Source organism: Dromiciops gliroides, chromosome 1 (assembly GCF_019393635.1).
Source record: "Dromiciops gliroides isolate mDroGli1 chromosome 1, mDroGli1.pri, whole genome shotgun sequence".
Classification (NCBI taxonomy): domain Eukaryota; kingdom Metazoa; phylum Chordata; class Mammalia; order Microbiotheria; family Microbiotheriidae; genus Dromiciops; species Dromiciops gliroides.
In genome coordinates, this window is record NC_057861.1 from 582,476,693 (window position 1) to 582,496,218 (window position 19,526).

Consider the following 19,526-nt stretch of genomic DNA (forward strand, 5'->3'; position numbering starts at 1 on the left):
CAATTATAATAAATAGCATCATTCATGTTCAAAAAAAAAGAAAGAAAGAACTCATAAAAAGAGCACTTGTGGATTGTACATATATAACCTGATTGCGATCTTGTGGAGGGGGGAGGAAAGGGAGGGAGGGAGGGAGAAAAATTTGGAACTCTAAATCTTATGAAAATGAAAATTGAAAACTACCCTTACATGTAAATGGAAAATAAAATAAATGTTTGTTGAGGAAACAAACAAAAAACTGTACCACAGAAAATAATTAAGGCCCCCCCCAATAGTTTCTTAGGAATTAAAGAAATTAAGGTAGAGTAGAAGTTACCCAAGGCAACTAACAGTTATTTGTGGCAAATAACCACAAATCTTTTTTTTTTTTTTTTTGGCGGGGCAATGGGGGTTAAGCGACTTGCCCAGGGTCACACAGCTAGTAAGTGTCAAGTGTCTGAGGCCGGATTTAAACTCAGGTACTCCTGAATCCAGGGCTGGTGCTTTATCCACTGAGCCACCTAGCTGCCCCCACAAATCTTACTTATTAATAGAAGTGAGAATTTACTAGTTATAAAGAGCTGTTTACTGTCCAAAATGGCCATTATTTCAAATCTACAGATGTTCTAGCTATAAAATATTGGTAATTTTTAAGGAAAAAAGTGAAGCTACTAATGGGTAACCGTACCAAATAAAACATAAATACCATTGGCACTGCATGGATCTTATAGGAGCTCCTTCCCTAAAATTACAAATTTCTTATCTATCCTTAGAAAAATACCTCAATGAAATTTTACTTTTAAAGTAACACTGTAATGGACATTACTAATAGCATAATATACATGTTTGCATTTAAAAATTATGTTTATTATGAAAGCTAAATTTATAAAAAATATTCACAGGTAACTGTTCTTCAACATACTTGAACCCAGTATAAGTTTTTATTTTGTCTTCAGAATTACAACTTTGAAACAGAATCTATCCTGGTGAGGCTCCCTCGATTATGGAGTAAACAGTAAGATATTGTTTTATTCTTTGTATTTGTATCTCCACTATGCTAGGGTCCAGTGCCAGATACATAGTAGGTGCTATTGCTAATTGATTGATATCAGAAACCTGGCGTTTATTGGCTTAATATAATGAGAATGAATTTTCTCAGGTGTGACCACTAGGTGGCACTCTAAGGATGCAGTACAAAAGTAGCCACTGAATTACAAAGCTTTACTGTTGCTTGAGAAAAGAGAAAGAAGGCAACAAAATTTCCAGGATTTTTCCTAATCAAAATACCATCAGTAGGCGTGACTGTTATTTTCTAGTATCTAAGGAGCTCTCAGTTGCTATGTATGAGTGACTACGGAAAGTAAAGCAAGGACAAATGGGAGAACTTCTGGAGATACAGCTTTGAGTTCTTTGTATGGAGAAAACGAAACTGAGCTGTTTAGACCTACCTCAGGAGATAGTGGAGGTCTTTAAGCCTGGATGACCATCTGTCTAGTTATTTACAGGGAGGATTCTTGGATGTGGATTAGATTAGATGTCTGAAGTCCCTGTCAGCTTGGAGAGTATGTAGTTTAGTTCCCTAAAAGACAAAAGAGTGAGAGCTTCTTTAATTAATTAATTCAACAATTTATTTTGTAGTTACTATCTGCTACTGTTTAGTAGGCACTGTGCTAAGAGCTGGGGATAAAAAAAAAAATTAAAAACAGCTCGGCCCTCAAGGAGGACTTCACTTAGCCATCCGTCCTACTTTTATTTGTACTCTTCTATATGGATCTCTGAAGACTAGGACATGGGGGAGTAAATTCAGTTACTTTTGGAACTCCTTCCTAGAAACTATACTATCCTGATTTATGAGAGCTTCCTAGCCTCCATGTTTTTGCCATCTGACATATAACCCCTCTTCCCTGGCCACCATTCCCATATGTCTTGTCTCTCCTTATTTGTATTTGTATCTCCAGCACCTGAGCAAACTCAGATACCTTAGCTAGGTGAGAACAATGACTCAATCAATCAAAAGACCTTAGACTGTGTGAAAGTCTTTGAAAGCCATTGGATGAAGTAAAAGTCAAGAGGTCTATTTCAATTGGTTGGGGAATTTTGTTCCACCCTTTGGGCCCTATATATAAGCATCAAGTTTGCTTAGAATGTGATTTTCTGTGATGTTTGAGGCCCAAAGGTACCACTGAACCATGACAGAGAAAGGAGATCTAGGGAGAAGTCTCAAGAAGAGGTCAGCTCTTTGCCCAGTCTCCCTTCTCATGCCTTTCTACAGACACTATAATATAATCAGCTATTTCATTACCCAAATGTTTCCAGTAAACTAAATTTTGCTTCAACCTCAAAGAGGTCAGGGGTTAATTAGGCATAGTTATAAATGTAAAAAGCCCAGCTTTTGCCCAAATGTTAAAAATTTTTTAACTGGGGGCTCTGGAGTCACTGTGACTGAACTCATAACTCTTTAAAAAATAAATTCCCTAAAGTTGGAGGAGGGAACCACTTACAGACCTCCGGGGATGTTTTATCACTCTTAAAATGAGCTTTTAAACAGGTGGTAAACTCAAAGTACCTTTTCATTCATTTGCTCCTTTATTCAAGTAAGACCTTGATAGGTTTAGTGTTCTTTTGTTTCGTGTTTTTTTTTTTAGCACTCTTCAAGTCCAAAGACTCTTCTTACTTCCTAGTTCCAGAAACACCAAACCTACCTATGGATTTAGAACTTGAAGGAACTTTAAAGGTCTTCTAGTCCAACCCTCTTGTTTTACAGCTGAAGAAACTGAAGTCGTTAATTCTAATGACTACCTTCTGTTTATTATTTCCAAACGATCCAACGTACTGTGTTTGTAAGTAGTTTGCATGTTGTCTCCTCCGAGGAGTTCCTTGTGCCAGGCACTGCTTTTGTTTTCGTCTTCCCAGTGCTTAGTACAGTTCCAAGCCCATAGGAGTTTAATAAAGGCTTATTGCCTGACTGAGAGGTTCAATTCAATTCAAATCAAATCCAATAAGCATTTGTTAAGCCCTACGGTGGGTCAGAAACTGAGCTAAGCTTTTTTTTTTGGGGGGGGGATACAAAAAGAGGCAAAAGACAGTCTCTATCCTCAAGGAGCTCGGGGGACACAACATGAAAACAAATATACACAAAGCAAGATACATACAGGATAAACATGAAATAATTAAGAGGGTTTGGTGAGTTAGCGTTTAAGGTCACCCAGGCAAAAGGTGCACCTTGACTAAGGTCACCCGGGAAATAAGTGGAAAAACACGATTTGAATCCAGAAAGTATCCAAAATTTAGCTTTTGTGATCCTTGTACATAAGTCTAAACTCCGTGCTCTCTCTCCCGCCGCCCCTTCCCCCGACCACGGGGTCTAGACTAGCAAATATAGCCCCTGACTACTAGAGTTCTAGGAGGGGGCTCGCCCCGGGTTGGGAGGGACCAGGCCAGGAGGGGGAGGAGCCTCAGTGAAAAGGCGGGGCAAAGTGGGGAGGAGACAGTTTCAGGAGAAGTGCTTCCCCAAGGAGGAGGCTGAGGAAGCGTGAAGAGTCCCCTCAGGCCCCGCCTCCTGGACTTCCCAGCACGCCCCGCGGAGGAGGTGTCCAGGGGGAGGTGGGAGGGGTTTGGGGAAAGAGGTGAGAAGGGTGTGCGTGAGGGCGTCGGTTTTGCGACAGGGCGGTGCGTTACGGAAGCGGAAGTGGTGGGTGCGCTTGGCGGCGGCGGCGGGAGCTGCGGAGTCGGGAATCAAAACAAAGGGCTGGGGGGGTGGGGGGGTAGGCGGTATGGCCGGCATGTGAGAGCAGGTGGAGCAGGTGGCTGAGGTGAGTGTGCAGGGGGGGGTGGGGCGGAGCGGAGGGGTCGCGTCACCGCCCTGCGGTCCCTTCCTTCTGGCCCTGGCAGCTGAAAGAACGCTTTCCTTCCGCCTTCCCCCTTCCCCCCCTCCACACAACTCTCGGGAGGGCTGCGCCCCGCTCCGCGCCCCTCCGGGCTGCGCAGTCTCGGGGACTCCCCACTCTCCCGGGCCAGCCCCCTGGCCTTGCCCCAGGCCTGCCTTGAGTCATTGGCCCCAACAGCAGCCCTCCCTTGGGCCCTCCTTTGCCTCCTCTCCTGCAAGCAGTCTGGGCTCGGGGGTTGGCAGCTTCGCTGGGGCGGGGGTGCGCCCTTTGTTTTTACTTTAGAGGGCCGTGGGGGGGGGAGGGTTGGGGGAGGGGTGCGGGCAGCCGTCGGGTCTCGCGCACAGTGTCGAAGAGGGAGAGGGAAGTAAAGGAAGCCCGTGGTATCTGACAGTCTTTCTTGCACACCCCTACCCCCTTCTCGCAGGCTTGAAGGTGGTGGCACATTTCCATTGGGTTTGGGTGATTGGGAAGGTGACCACAAATAAGAGAACGTTAGGATTGTGTGCGTGACAAAAGTCACTTCTTAGAGAACCGCTGTAAAACTGCTGACACCGTTTGATGTAGAACTTGTTATTCCGAAGTGAAACGTAGTAAGTTCAGTTGGAAGATGTCCGCTAAAGAAATTTTTTGTATTATAAGACTCGTAACAGCAAAAGCACCAAATCTCATAAGTAGTATAACCTGTAAAAGAACCCCTTATACTTACGCTCCAGGGGACTAGACTACTATCAATAGAGTCTCAAGATGTGGGACTTGGAATTTCTCTTGACCCTACTTCTTAGACCTCTTAAGGGACTGGTTGAGTTTCTGGTTCTAGTCAAGAAAAAGCTCAGCCTTTATATTAAGTAGAACACATTCAGCCTAGGACTCTTGGTTATCTACAATTTATCCTATATGTATCTTATTTATACATAGTTATTTTCCTTTTGTCTTCCCCATTTACATTGTGAACTCCTAGGGAGCAGGGACTGTCTTTTTGCCGTTCTTTGTAAATCGAGGACTGCGTTTAGCACATAATGAGCATTTAATAAATGTTGACTGACTGATGAGTTGCCTCAAGCGTCCAACTAATTAAGCTTCCGGATTTGATTTGTGTATTTTATTTTATGTGGCTTCCAGGGACGATTTTGTAGAATTTGAGACACGGGTACTATTTGTAGTGATTTGTATTGGGCCTTCTTTTCCTTCTCAATACACTTCACCCTACTTTTGAATTTGTTTTTGAAAAGGGAAAGTGGATTAGGCAGATTATACCAAACTTTGGCTCCTTACCTCTCTAAAGTTTAACAGTTGAATTGTAAATGAGGCGTTATGAATGATTTTGAGGCTGGAGCTACACTGATAATGATAATGATAAATGAACTTGTAACACAACATTATTGGGTGGAATGTCAATGAACTAACTTCAAGTAGGGTAGGTCAGTATCAGGCACACTAGATTTTCTTCTGACCAAAAAAAAAAAAAAAAGGTAGGGACACAGAAAATAAAGGCTTGCTAAGAAGAAAATTGATGAAATGAAGCAAAATATTTACTTTACTTTTACCTTCTATTTCAGGCTTTTTTTAATCACACAGATGTTAATTCTCTTACCTACTTCCAAATTACTTTGTATCTGTTTTTCTTTTACTTATCCATGTACATGTTATTTCTCTCCTGTAAAATGTAAGCTTCCTAAAGGTAGGGATCATTTGAGTTTGACTTTGTAACCCCAGAGCTTTACACCCAATGGGCATTTAATAAATACATATTGAATTATGCTTTAAGAATGGTTGGTATTGGGGCAGATAGGTGGTGCAGTGGATAAAGCACTGGCCCTGGATTCAGGAGAACCTGAGTTCAAATCCACCCTCAGACACTTGACACTTAGTAGCTGAGCTGTATGACCCTGGGCAAGTCACTTAATCCTCATTGCCCCACAGGGGGAAAAAAAAGAATGGTCAGTATTTATGACAATAGAATCTGTAACTGTCTATCTGTGATCTTAGATTGTAGGGAGAAAGGAAAATGACCATAGTGGAATTCAATATTTTATCAGAAAAATGTGTGTGTGTGTGTCTGTGTGTATAAAACTTTCTAATTTTATCTCAAAATTCCCAAAGGTTCAGCCCATGAGTCTATTGCTCTTTCAAGATTCTGTGACTCAGTGAGTTGTAGTACAGATGATGATGAACACTAGTGCATCTGAAAAAAACCCACTATTTTATTAAAATATTACTTTATTGACCCATGCAAAGTTTTGATAGTTTTACAGACACACATATCTTTGTGAGTTAGAACTTGTATGCAAAGTCTCACATCCCTAAATGAATTTTGAGGACCTTTTTTTCTCCGAAGAGAAAGGAAAACTTGCGTCAATATCAGCACCCAGCTGCAGATACAGTGTTGTTATTTTCTCTTAAAGTAGGTTGCTAGGAGCCCTTGTAGAAAAATTAAAGCTATGGAGGAATTCTTCAGTTAAATTAATCTCATGTCTATAGCTGGATGACAATGGAAGTCTGTTGGAAAGAAAGTAAAATTACATGTGAAATAAGTTAAAAATAATGACCCATTACAATCTGGGGCTGATAATGAATTAAAAGAGATAAAATTAAAGTTACATGTAATTTTAAGTCCTACTGAAATCCTAATGTCTAGAGTAGGCTGAGAAAGATTAGCTAGAAGGAAAATTTTGAGTAATGTCTACAAAAGTAACCCTTTGGAAAGAACACTTTATGAGAAAGATATCCTGGAAGAGAGATTTGGGAGTGAATTTAAAAAAAAATTCTTCTAAAAAGAGTGTCTTTTGGGAAATAACTGAGAAGAAATGCTTGTAGTTATTTTATAAAGCTTAAAAATAGAAGACCAAGGATGGTGATGGGTTTGTTTGTGTAGAAAATAGAAAGAACTTGGGAATGAAACATTGCTTTTGCCATTGTCAGGCTTTCCCCAGGTAAAGGGGGAAACACTGACTATTGCTCTGTTGTTTTGTTAAATTACAAGAATGTCTGTAATTTGTAGTTATAAATCAAGAGTGTACTGCTCAGAATAAAATCATCAGTTCTGTAAGGGAATGAGTTAACTTATTTTTTCTTTAGTGATGTCAATTTGTAATAGCAAAATAAGTAGAGAAACAGTTTCATTTGGTGGGGTATCTGAATGAAGTACAAAGTTCTCAGACAGTTCCTGATTGATTTTTCTGGGCATTCATGGAAGATGCCCATGACTAAAGTAGTCATGAAAGATTGGATTTTACTTACTTTCAAAAACAGTATGGGTTAAAATATCTTTAACACGTTTTAAAATCATGTAATTTTGGTAGCGAAGATGGATAATTTATTCCTATAAAAATAGTGTTAATAGAAATGAATGGTAGTTCTCAAGCAAGTAATTAGTGTTCAGAATACTTTAGTAAACTGTATCTAAATCTTCTGTGTATAATGACTTGATATTTTAAAAAATTTAATCATTAAACTGACTTGATTACATTATGAACATATTGAAGGCTTAAATGTAAAGAAAATCATTTTTATTTGCACTTTAAAAAAGATAATGTTCAAATTTCATTCTTCACAGGGGGGAAGAATGAAAGAAAGGAAAGACAAAAGAATGTTGAACTACACTGTATGGTTGTATGATGGAAGGAAACGGAACCGAGAACCCCTGCAATAGGCCGAGTGGATGGCTTCAACAAGATAGCGATGCTAAGCCATGGCTTTGGAAATTTTCTAATTGCTTTTCTCGTCCTGAACAGACATTGCCACTTAGTCCAAAAACGGTAACTATATGGTGTACTAACAACATAAGAAATTCTTTATTAAAGTAGTTCGTTGGTTCTTTTTGTCTAGCATATTATGTCAATATGGTCAGTGACAAGCTTTCTTACTGTTTACTTTTTGTAATGTACTTTTCTTCATCATTCTATTTTCTGACTAAAGAGCAGTATATTTTCATAGCTTCTATGCTCAGTGGAAGAGTAGATACTTTAAATACTTAATGTTAGACTTTTAGGAAGAATTTTCCCCTTTATACATGGAAGTAATTGACTCTAAAGATAAATTCTACATTGTATTGTTTAACAAAAGAAGAGGTCAAAATGAAGGTTGTAGTTACTCTATTTCAAGTTTTGAGGTCTTCTTATAATGCAGAAAAGGAAAATGAGAGCTTTATTGGCTTTCTATTTCTGTAATCTATTCTTTTTTTAATTATAAAAGTATTTTATTATTTTCCAGTTACATGTAGAGATAGTTTTCAACATTTGTTTTTATAAGATTTCTAGTTTCAAATTTTTCTTCCTCCCTCCCCCCTCCCCAAGACAGCTAGTTATCTGATATAGGTTATATATGTATGATCACATTAAACAAATTTCTGCATTAGTCTTGCTGTGGAAAAAGAATCAGAGCAAAAAGGAAAAACCTCAAAAAAAGAAAAACAGCAGCACCAAAAACAAAAGAAATAGTATGGTTCAATCTATATCCATATTCCACAGTTCTTTTTTTTCTGGATTTGGAGAGTCTGTAATCTACTTTTTGGGGGGCAGGGGTGGGGTGGGGGGATGGGGTGGGGGGGTGAGGCAATTGGGGTTGTGACTTGCCCAGGGTCACATAGCTAGTAAGTGTCAAGAGTCTGAGGCTGGATTTGAACTCGGGTACTCCTGACTCCAGGGCCAGTGCTCTATCCACTAGGCCACCTAGCTGCCCCCTATAATCTATTCTTTACTTTGTTATACCATAATTCTTTATTGCTTTTTTCTTTCTTTTAAAGAAAATTTATTTTTATTGATGCGTACATTACATTTATTTCCAAATATATTCCTTCTGTCCCCTTCCTCTACCCTATGAGTCATCTCTTACAAGCCATTACCTTTCAAAAATTTCTTAACAATTTCACATTTTTTTCTATACAAAATTTTCTTACCTTATACTGCTTATTGTTTTAGTTTTCTGTGAGCTTTCTAATTTGTTTTCCTTTTTAGAATTCAAATTAATTGTAAAGATACACCGAAAAAAAGTATTAATGCTACTTGTTATTTACTTTATACACTTCTGTTCTCAATTTCCATCTTATAGGTATCTTTACTGAGCTCTTTTTATAATCAGTTTGGGTTCACAATTCTATGTGGGAAGTGTAAGAAACTTTTTCTTCGGCATGTATTACTTGAAAATTGTCAGTAAGGAATTTAGTTTGCTACTATATTGCTTATTAGACATTATCTATTTCATTCTTGGAAATTTTGGTCAATTGAAAGTAGTTGTAAAGTAACTGCTGTACGTTAAATTTGTTTGTACTCTGCATCAGCACTAGAAATAGAAACTTCTTGGAAAAAAATAGTGTACCTCTGATACCTCCACATTGACATCATCCACTCTCTCCTTGACCCTTTGCAGACTGATTTCTTTCCTCAGCACTGCAGAAACTGCTTTCTTTGGTCACCTGTGATCTTCTCATCACCAATACGCTGTCCTTTTCCTAGTTCTTGTTCTCCATAAGCCCTCCAGAGTATTTGATTCTGTTAACTACTTCTTCTTTTAGATATTTTGTCCTTGAAGACAGTGGTGGTAAACTCAAATAAAAACAGATCTTTGGGGTCAGCTTGGCAAAGTGGATAAAGCACAGGAGGACCTGAGTTCAAATGTGACCTCAGACACTTGACACTAGCTGTGTGACCCTGGGCAAGTCACTTAACCCTCATTGCCCCACAAAAAAACCCAGATCCTTGTGGGCTCTATATTGATTTTGAAAACCTCAAATTAACATTATTTTGTATTGTGTTTTTGTTTATTTTGTTAAGCATTTCTCAGTTATAATTTAATCTGGTTCAGATTCGACACTTATTCTCCTCTTTTTCTTCTTACCTCATATTGATCTTTGTCTCCCCTTTTTTTTGGGGGGGGGCAGGGCAATGAGGATTAAGTGACTTGTCCAGGGTCACACAGCTAGTAAGTTTCAAGTGTCTGAGGCCAGATTTGAACTCAAGTCTTTATGAATCCAGGACCAGTGCTTTATCCACTGTGCCATCTAGCTGCCCTTGTCTCCACTTTTTGCTTGTGTATTCTTTCTGATCCTTTAAGTTGGATATTTCCCTTGTGTCTGTCCTTAGCTACCTTTTTTCCTTGTCAACTCTCTTGACGATCTTTTATTCCCACAGCATCAACTGACACTTTTATTTGAATGGCTCTGAAATCTTTATCACTGCCATTTCTTTTCAGTTGATAACCACAATTCCTAATTCACACATCCCATATATTCAGTCTGTTGTCAGATCTTGTCATTTCTGCTTTCACAATATGTCTTTCTCTCTGCTCCCACAGTCACCACTAGGTCAGTCCTTTATCACCTCTTGCCTGGGATTATTACAGTAAATTTTGTGTGTGTGTGTTTGTGTATGTGTGTGTAGTGTCTGAGGCCAGATTTGAACTCAGGACCTCCTGAATCCAGGGCTGATGTTTTATCCACTGTGCCACCTAGCTACCCCTACAGTAACTTTTTAGTCAGTCTCATTGACTCAAGTCTCTTCCAGCTGCAATCTGTCACCCACTCAGCTATCAGACCCTTACTCAAGAAATTCCAATGGTTTCCTTTGATCCTCAATTTAAACAACAATTCAACAAGCATTTATTAAGTTCCTACTATGTACCAAGCACTGTGCTAATTGCTGGTGATACAAAGAAAGGGAAGGAAAGAAAAAAAAAACATTTATGTAGTGCCTATGTTCCAGGCACTGTCCTAAGTGCTTTTTACAAATATTATCTCATTTGGTCCTCACAACAAACTTGGGAGGAAAGTGCTATTATTATGCTGATTTTATAGTTGAGGAAATTGAAGCAAACAGAAGTTAAGTGATTTGCCCAATATCACACAGCTACTAAGTGTCTGAAACTGGATTTGAACTCAGGTCTTCCTGACTCCAGGTCCAGGTCTCTTGGTTGTTTCTCTTAAGGAATTCACAGTATAATGGGAGAGACAAAATGCATATGACATGCAAACACACACACATACACACACACACACACACATATATGTGTGTGTATTACATATATATGTGTTAAATAAATTTTTATGGTTATGTATATATATGTACACACCTAATATAGATTGGAGGGAATTTAGTGCCTCAGAGGGAAGGCGCTAAACCTTGATATTTGAAAGGAGCCAGGGAAGCCAGGAAGCAGAGAGGAGAAGGAGAGAGTTACAGGCATGGAAGATAGCCTGTGAAAATGCCTGGAGCCAGGATAAAGGAGTATTATGTGTGAGAAACAACAAGCAGGCCAGTGTAACTGGATTGAAAAGTGTATGGAGGGAGGAGTAAAGTGTAAGAAGACTAGAAATGGAGGAAGGACCCAGAGTTTGAAGAGCTTTAAAAGCCAAACAAAAGAGTTTATATTTGATCCTAGAGATGACAGAAAACCACTGGAGTTTATTTGAATGGGAAGGGGTCATGGTGAAATAGCTAAACCTGATCATTTTGACAGAAGAAACTTGAAACAGAGAGTCGCTCAAAATGATATTCTTATCATTTAGGTGTGAGGGGAGAGGGGTTCTCTACCATAGTGGAGTCAGTGTCAGAGGAAAGAAGGGGGTGTATAGGATTGATGTTGCAAAGGTATAAACAACAAGACTTGGCAACTGATTGAGTGTGGGGCAGATGAAAGTGAAGAGTCAAAGATAACACCTGCATTTTGAGTCTAGGTGACTGGGAAGATGATGTTACCCTTAATAGTGTTAGGAAGAATGGAGAGTTTGGGAGGAAAGAGAAGGAGTTGCATTTTAGACATATTGAGTTTAAGCTGTTTGTGGGTCTAGGTCAAAATATCTTTATAGGCAGTTGGAGATGTTAGGTCAGAGGACAGGAGACAGGTTAGATTAGAAAAACAGATTGAATCATCAGTATAGGGATATTAATTGTCTCTTCATAGGAGCTGATGAAATAATCAGATATAAAATCTTTTGTCATTAAAAGTGTTTCACCACCTGGCACCTTTCTACCTCTCAGGTCTTCTTGCACTTTACCCCCCTCCATGTATATATGATCTAGCTACACTAGTGCACTTGCTTTAGGGGCCACACAGCGTTTATCTTCCAATTCTTTGAATTTGAATTGACAGTGCTCTATGCCTAGAATGTTCTCCCTGGTCACCTCTGCCTCCAAGATTATATGGCTTCCTCCAAGACTTAGCTCAGATTCTACCTTCTGAAGATCTGTACCAGGCCTATCACCATACCCACCCCAGTCCCTTCACTCTTAGATTACCTTCCATTTACATGCTATCTTGCATGTACATTCCTATTTCCATGTTGTCTCCCTCATTGGAATGTGAGCTCCTTAAGAACAGAGAATGTTTTTACTTTTCTTTGCATCCTCATCAGGGCTTTTCAATGTGCCTGACATGTAATAAATGCTTAATTTGTTGCCTGACTACACCCAGTTCTCTAACTGCCTACCTAGAGAATATTTCAACCTTAAACTCAACACATCCAAAATTGAGCTGAATACATTTTGCCTTAAACTTCCTCCTCATTTTGACTTCAAGTTTTCTGTCAGTGGTCATACCACTTACCTAGTCTTCTATTTTTGAAAACTTGGTATTTATTTGGCTCTTCTTCTGTCCTTCATTTCTCATAACCAGTCAGTTACCAAACCCTGTTGATTCTACTTCTTAAACATATCTCAGATACTTGTTTCTTCCTCCCACTTTGTTATAGGTACTTTTTAACCATGTGCTTGGGCTATTGCAATCACTTTCACTCTCTCACATGTCATACTGTAGTTAATCTTCTTTAATTCATCTATCTGGTTATATTTCTCCTCTGCCCAAGCTGACTTAGAAAAAAGTAATGCTTGGTATTTGGAGTCCTCAGTAATGGGGTACCATTTTCCCTTATTCTCATATAGTCCAGACAAATTGAATTGCACGTTGATCTATATATGCCCCATATTTCCTTCCTTTCTTGCCATTGCTTATGTTGTTTCTTTGCCTGGAATGCTCTTCACTCCTTTTTGAATTCCTACCATTTCAAATACTACCTCCTTCATGAAGCCATCATCCTACCCAGTTACACTCTCTGACCTCCAGTAGTACTTTAATCCTTTCTTATAAAATTGCCCTGTATTATTTTGTATATTTGTGTGTCATTTACTCCACTTGGCTAAAAGCTTCACTAGAGCAAGGATAGTATCTTACCTAAACTTTTTATCACAACCTCTAGCACAGTGTCCTTTGCACACAGTAGGCTCTTAGTAAATGTTTCATTTTAACTCAAATCTCTGGACTCAAAGTTTGGTAGCCTTTTTATCTGAACTCACTTATGTTACTTTGTAGTTCATCTCCAATATTCAGTCCCTTAAAACTGAGTAATAATGGTGATTGTGTCTATTAGCATATTTTAGTTTTTGCTTGTTGGATAAATTAGTAGACTTAGGATTTGTGTTTTTGAATGAAATGTGAGGAAAATTTTAGGCTTCATATCCTAATTAAAATACATCCCAATCTTTCTTTTTTCAGAAAGATTACATGGAGAACAAAGTTGTTGTAGATTTAAAGGATGTACCATCTCCTCTTCATGCTGGCACTAAACTTTTCCCAGCAGCCCCAATTCCAGATATTCATCCTCTTCAGCAACCTCAAATACAACTTCCACCTGGTCCTAAAGTAAGCTGCTGTGCTCATTGCTCTAATGATCCCTCAACTCCTCCGATGCACTTTAGTGGTGGCGGTGGCAGCACTGGTGGCAGAGGTACTGGGGGCTTGATTCACGCTGGCTCACTATTAGACTCACCAGGCACTGGGACAATCACTTGTCAAGTAGGGTCAGGGTTTGCTTTTCAGTCTGCATCTTCACTCAAGAATGCTCCAGCTAGAAATAATTTGGCAGGCATTGCAAGTGACTTTTCCAGCATGTGTATAGAAAGTAACTTCTCTTCCTGTAAACACCTGCCCTGTTGTGGAAAACTCCATTTCCAATCATGTCATGGTAATGTGCGCAAACTGCATCAGTTCCCAGCTCTTCCGAGCTGCACCTCTTCTGGCTATTTCCCCTGTTCTGATTTCACAAGTGGGGCTCCCGGGCATTTGGAAGAGCACATTTCACAGTCGGAGCTCACATCCCATGTGTGCACCAACCCTTTGCATCTAAATGTGGCACCATCGGTTTGTCTAAAGGGCTCTCATTACTGCGAAGACTGTTTAAGCAAGGTTTGTATATTTTTGGTTTTTTTACACAATGCGTAAATATTGTTGGGGTTTTAGAAATGGGAATCTGTAAGTAGTCTTACATGATAGATGTAAGAATGTACTTTTGATGAAGTGGTTTTTTATTTAGAAGATAATTTTATTAATCATTATAACTTTTGCTGGTCCTGGAGGAAGATGTGAAATCAATCAATTAGGTCTGACATTGAAGGTAAAATGGAAGAACTTTGAAAACAAAAATATAGTTATATAGAAACAGAGCTTGTACTGAGCTGGATAGTTTGTATTTTGTAGAGCTTATTGTTTTGTTTTATTTGGACCTGTAATTTTATTGGTGTGGGAGAGTTTATTTGTAGACTCTCCACTGATATAGATCAATAGCTTGTCTTTAATTATGGTATTAAAGAATTACTTGGGGCACTGTGAATTGGCAGTTTTGCGCATGGTAACATAACTAGTATATATCACAGGTCGAACCTGAACCTGGATTCTCCTGACAAGGCCAGCCTTCTATCCATTACACCATGCTGCCTCTCAGAACTTCTTATATTACAACAGATTTACCATTGCTTATTTAAGTTATGTGAACCTACAAAAACAAATAAATTTTCCAGAGTTTTTCTTTTGTCTTTGGATAAAGACAAGAATACAGCATATTAATGATGTAAATTAATTACTTTTCTTAGGTTAAAGCATTTGAAAGATTTCATTTTGCAGACTCATGTAATATAATTTAGAATTTTGATAAGAATTCTTCACTTAGAGTAAAATTGGGAACCTGATATTTGACTATAATGCACGACTGCATTTACATGAAAATCTTTTATACCCTTTATGTAAAGAACATGATTTGTTGTCAGTCATTTCAGTTGTGTCCAATTCTTTATGACCCCATTTGGATATTTTTTGGCAGATACTAGAATGGTTTGCTATTTCCTTTTCTAGCTCATTTTATAGATGAGGAAACTGAGGCAAACACAGTTAAGTGACTTTCCTAGGGTCACATAGCTAATGAGTCTCTGAGGCTGAATTTGAGATCAGGCCTGGTGTTTTATTTACTTTGCCACATATATGAAAAGAATTTATAGGTGATGTGAGCTTTAGAACATGGAGTTTCAGACACTGAATTCCCTAGGCATACTTTGTGTGGTCATATTTTGTGATAGAGACAACAGCTTGCAATTAGTTTCTGAATTTAATGCCTACAGGTTCCAGGAAAAAACCTGAAAATTAATTTTAAAAGACAGATGGAAAAGTGTTAAGTATATTCAGCACATGCTTTTGGGGTATTGAGTGTGAAGACAAAGTCTAAAATAATGTGATTGTAAAACTTGTTTTTAACAGCCGGCAAGAAATAGTATGATTGATGCTGCTAAAGTCTGGCCAAATATTCCACCTCCAAATACTCAACCTGCATCGATCTCTATCCCTTTGTGTAATGGCTGTGGAACCAAAGGAACAGGGAATGAGACAGCTTTGCTACTTGCAAATAGTCTTAGCAAAACAGTATCAAAATATGGTAAATGATATTTAAATACACATTTTATACTAGTTTTATTTTGAATATAGAATTTTAATATCACAAATATTTCATTATCTTTAATTTTGGGAGTAGTGCTAAAGCCCTCCTATTTTTCTTTCTGGCAAAAAAATTGAAAATGCATTAAACCAATAGATTTTTATGCCATCTTAAAATGGGCCTCTTCTATTAGTAGGATTAAAGTGTTGGAAGAGACTACCTTGTTACTGTCAAGTTAGGAGTATAGTTGGTAGGATTTGTTACTGAGTTCTGTCATTTTTGTCTAATGGAAATAGGAATTTTAATCATGGAGGATAAAAATAGTATTTATGAATCCCTATGTATATTAAGGTAACAGCTATTTTACAGAATTACTATCAGTATTCTGCCTTATTTTCAAAAAAGTAGAAATATTAATGCATTGATAAATATTAAAGTTTTTTTTAACTGTTCAATCTTTTTATTTTTCTAGTACTTTATTAACTTTTTCTTTTACTTTTACTTTTTTCTTTTACTTTTATAGCTGCAATAATCTTTCAGATGTGTACTGGTTTCAGAGAAATATGGTTGGTCAAAAAATGAGTCAAATTTGTAAATTGACTTCCTTTGTGTATTTTACCATATCATGTGAGCTTTAGGGTTTGGGTTTTTTCCTTGTAAATTGAGATGGCATTTTAAATGGCAAATTTGGTATTCCCCCCCCCCCCCATAGATAGGTTTTTCCTTGAGGGAACATGATGTTTCTTTTCTACCAAGTGTGCTTAACTGTAAAAATAATTGTAGGAATCTTACTTGATTTTATTTTCACCAATTTTTCTTTTTCTATAATTACAATAGAAAATGTTAAATGTTTTAAAGGGTCATCAGAAGTTGCAATAGCAGGACAGGTGCTAGAAAACTTACCCCCCATTGGAGTTTTTTGGGACATTGAAAACTGCTCTGTTCCTTCTGGCCGGTCAGCTGTGACTGTTGTACAACGAATTCGTGAGAAGTTTTTTAAAGGCCACAGAGAAGCAGAATTCATCTGTGTCTGTGACATCAGTAAAGAAAGCAAAGAAGTTATTCAGGAGCTGAATAATTGCCAGGTAAAAGAAAACATTATTATGTTATAGTAGTAGGTATAAATGATTTGGAAGTTTTCCAAGTTATAATAAATGATGTCCAGTTGTAATCCTTTCATATCTTCATTGGGCATGTTCTCTTCTATTGACTAATTGGGACCACAGGAAGTTATCTTTCTGTACTTTATATATCTAGATAGTGTCATAATGATAATTTTAAATTCCCAGTTATATCCAATTAAGAAGTCCTAGATGATTGCATTTTTTCTTTTATCTTATTTTGGATATTATGAATTTTTAAATGTTTGATATCTATTTTCCTGATGAAGGGGGAAGTTTTTGACTTCTTTGTTTACTCTCTATAGTCCCTTGAACATAGTAGATAATAAGTATTTAGTTGATTGATAAAAATATTTTTAGAGGGACAGTGTTGGATAGTACTGGATTTGGAACTAGGAATATCTGGATTCAAATCTCATCTTTGTTACTAGCTGTGTGACTCTGGGCAGTCAACCTCTATATGGAATCAAAACTAAAAAGGCATTAATATGCAATTTTAAAATATCGTAGTCAACTACCTATTTATTGTACATTTTCTCTTTTTTCAAGGTGATAAGTTTTTAGTTTTGTGCTAGGTAATAACCATATTACCTTAAAAAATTGATGCACAGTTATTGAAATGGTAGGTTCTTTTGAATAATGGATGCTTTGTGAATCATTACATTACCTAAAAATTGCATTAATATTAAACATCTACTGAAATTCCTACATGTATATCTTGTATGATACTGGACAATTTCTGGAAATAGAGCTTTTCCTGATAGAGGGTACATTTATATGCTTCACTGTTGCTGCTTTTTGTGTGTTGGAGATAAGGTTCAGGGAATCAAATAGGAGAGAATGCTTTATATGAGCCTCATAACTTGGACATAAAGCGTTTCAGGAGTTTGTCCATTCCCATCCTTCATCCCTCTTCTATCACCCCGTTGTCATGATTACTTAGGTGGTTAATAACTACAAGAATACAATCCACAGAATATGTGCCATTATCCACATATTTTAACAAACGCTGCTTAATTAGTTTTAGATTTTCTTTCTTTCTGTCCATCTTCTGATACAAGGAGGAGGAAAATTAGTGGTAAAATACCTAGATAATCCACAAATTATGTAAAATAAGTCTAATTAATTGAAAGCTATCTGTAATTTATGGGGTTTTTTTGGTCAAAGTGGCAATTTTTAAAAAGCATGAATTTACTCCCTTAAGGATGATATTTGTAAGGTAATGGGCAGCTATAACAGAACTTAATATTCACTTTGTTGTTCTTATGAATAATGTAGGTGACAGTTGCACATATCAATGCTACTGCAAAAAATGCTGCTGATGATAAACTCAGGCAGAGTCTCAGAAGGTTTGCAGATACTCACACTGCACCAGCCACTGTGGTTCTTGTATCTAGTAAGTTCATTAACCTATTTGTGAATTTAAGTTAAACTTACTGTGTGGTAATGGTTATGGATTGCTTTGAATCTAAAAACTTATAAAATATGCTTAGAAATGAATATGTAAGGGGCAGCTAGGTGGCGCTATGGATAAAGCACCGGCCCTGGATTCAGGAGGACCTGAATTCAAATTCGGTCTCTGACAATTGACATTTACTATAGTTGTGTGACCCTGGGCAAATCACTTAAACCGTCATTGCCCTGCAAAATAAACAAACGGAAATGAATATGTAACAAATCCTGATCTGATGCTTATTAAGTTGAAGCCTCATTATAGCAGAAAATATTATTTATTCTAGAGTTTTTAACCTGGGGTCTCTTGACCTTGTGTTTTTAATATTTTGATAATTGTATTTCAGTATAACTTTTCTAATCCTATGTCTTTTATGCATTTAAAAACATTGTTCTGAAAAGGGATCCATAGGCTTCACCAGACTACCTAAAGGATTCCATGATCCTCCAAAAGTTAAGAAGCTTTTGACTAGATATTTTAATTCATTTCTTTTCTCCTTTTTTAGCACATAAGGGGAAGGTTTATCATTATTATATTTTTACTTTTGACTCTGAATCTAATATTAAGAGCTTCAGAGTGTTGTTTTCTAAATCTGTTCCCCCAAAAGAACTGCTTACTATAGCAAAGGGAATTATCTAACCTCTAAATGAATTCAGGATTGAGGGTATATATGTTGGAAGGGCAGCTAGGTGGTGCAGTGGATAAAGTGTTGGCCCTGGATTCAGGAGAACCTGAGTTCAAATCTGGGCTCAGACACTTGACACTTATTAGCTGTGTGACCCTGAACAAGTCACTTAACCCTCATTGTCCTGCAAAAAAAAAGGGGGGGGTATATATGTTGAAATTTGCTATTTTTATAGTGTTGTAACAATAAATCATGATTTCATAAGACATGTATAGATGTGGAACTCCTTATACCAAGTGCAGAGGAGTCCAGTGATATACAGGGAAAGCCTTGGATATTTAAGTTACAGAAAAAAGGAGAAGTAATAGTGGAGGGGAAAAGGGCTAATCCCCTCCTTGAGAGGAGGGATAAGGGCAGTTGCCTCTCACAGTAAGGTGAGGGGTGGGAGGGAGCATGAGTGAGCCCATTCTTCCTTTGGAAAATGCTAGCAAATGAAGAGGAGATGGTTGGCTTATTCACCAAGGTCCCAGCTATCAGTTTATCAGTCCAGACAGACTGGCCAGAGCTAGGTTTAGCTTCAAGGGCACTGAAAATTTAACAGAGTTTGCAAAAGATCACTGTTAAGTTAGTTTTGGGGGGGCTTCATCTCTGGAAAATAGGGCAACTCAAGAAAATAATTTTGGTGGGCCCTTTCACATCTCCCCCTCTTGGTCAAGGCAACCCATGGGTATGCCAATGATCACAGAAAGAATACCTGGTAAAACATGTTAGGTGG

At 37.8% G+C, this 19,526-nt stretch overlaps 1 protein-coding gene across 1 annotated transcript in view; it reads left to right on the forward strand.

The window, feature by feature from the left end:
- Positions 1 to 3,730: 3,730 nt before the first annotated feature.
- Positions 3,731 to 19,526, forward strand: part of MARF1 (meiosis regulator and mRNA stability factor 1) — a 49,340-nt gene continuing 33,544 nt past the window's right edge. The window contains 6 exon segments of the mRNA XM_043965699.1: positions 3,731 to 3,791; positions 7,420 to 7,621; positions 13,347 to 14,036; positions 15,378 to 15,552; positions 16,411 to 16,637; positions 17,952 to 18,069. Of these exon segments, the coding sequence (XP_043821634.1) occupies positions 7,478 to 7,621; positions 13,347 to 14,036; positions 15,378 to 15,552; positions 16,411 to 16,637; positions 17,952 to 18,069 (1,354 nt within the window). The 5' untranslated portion in view covers positions 3,731 to 3,791; positions 7,420 to 7,477.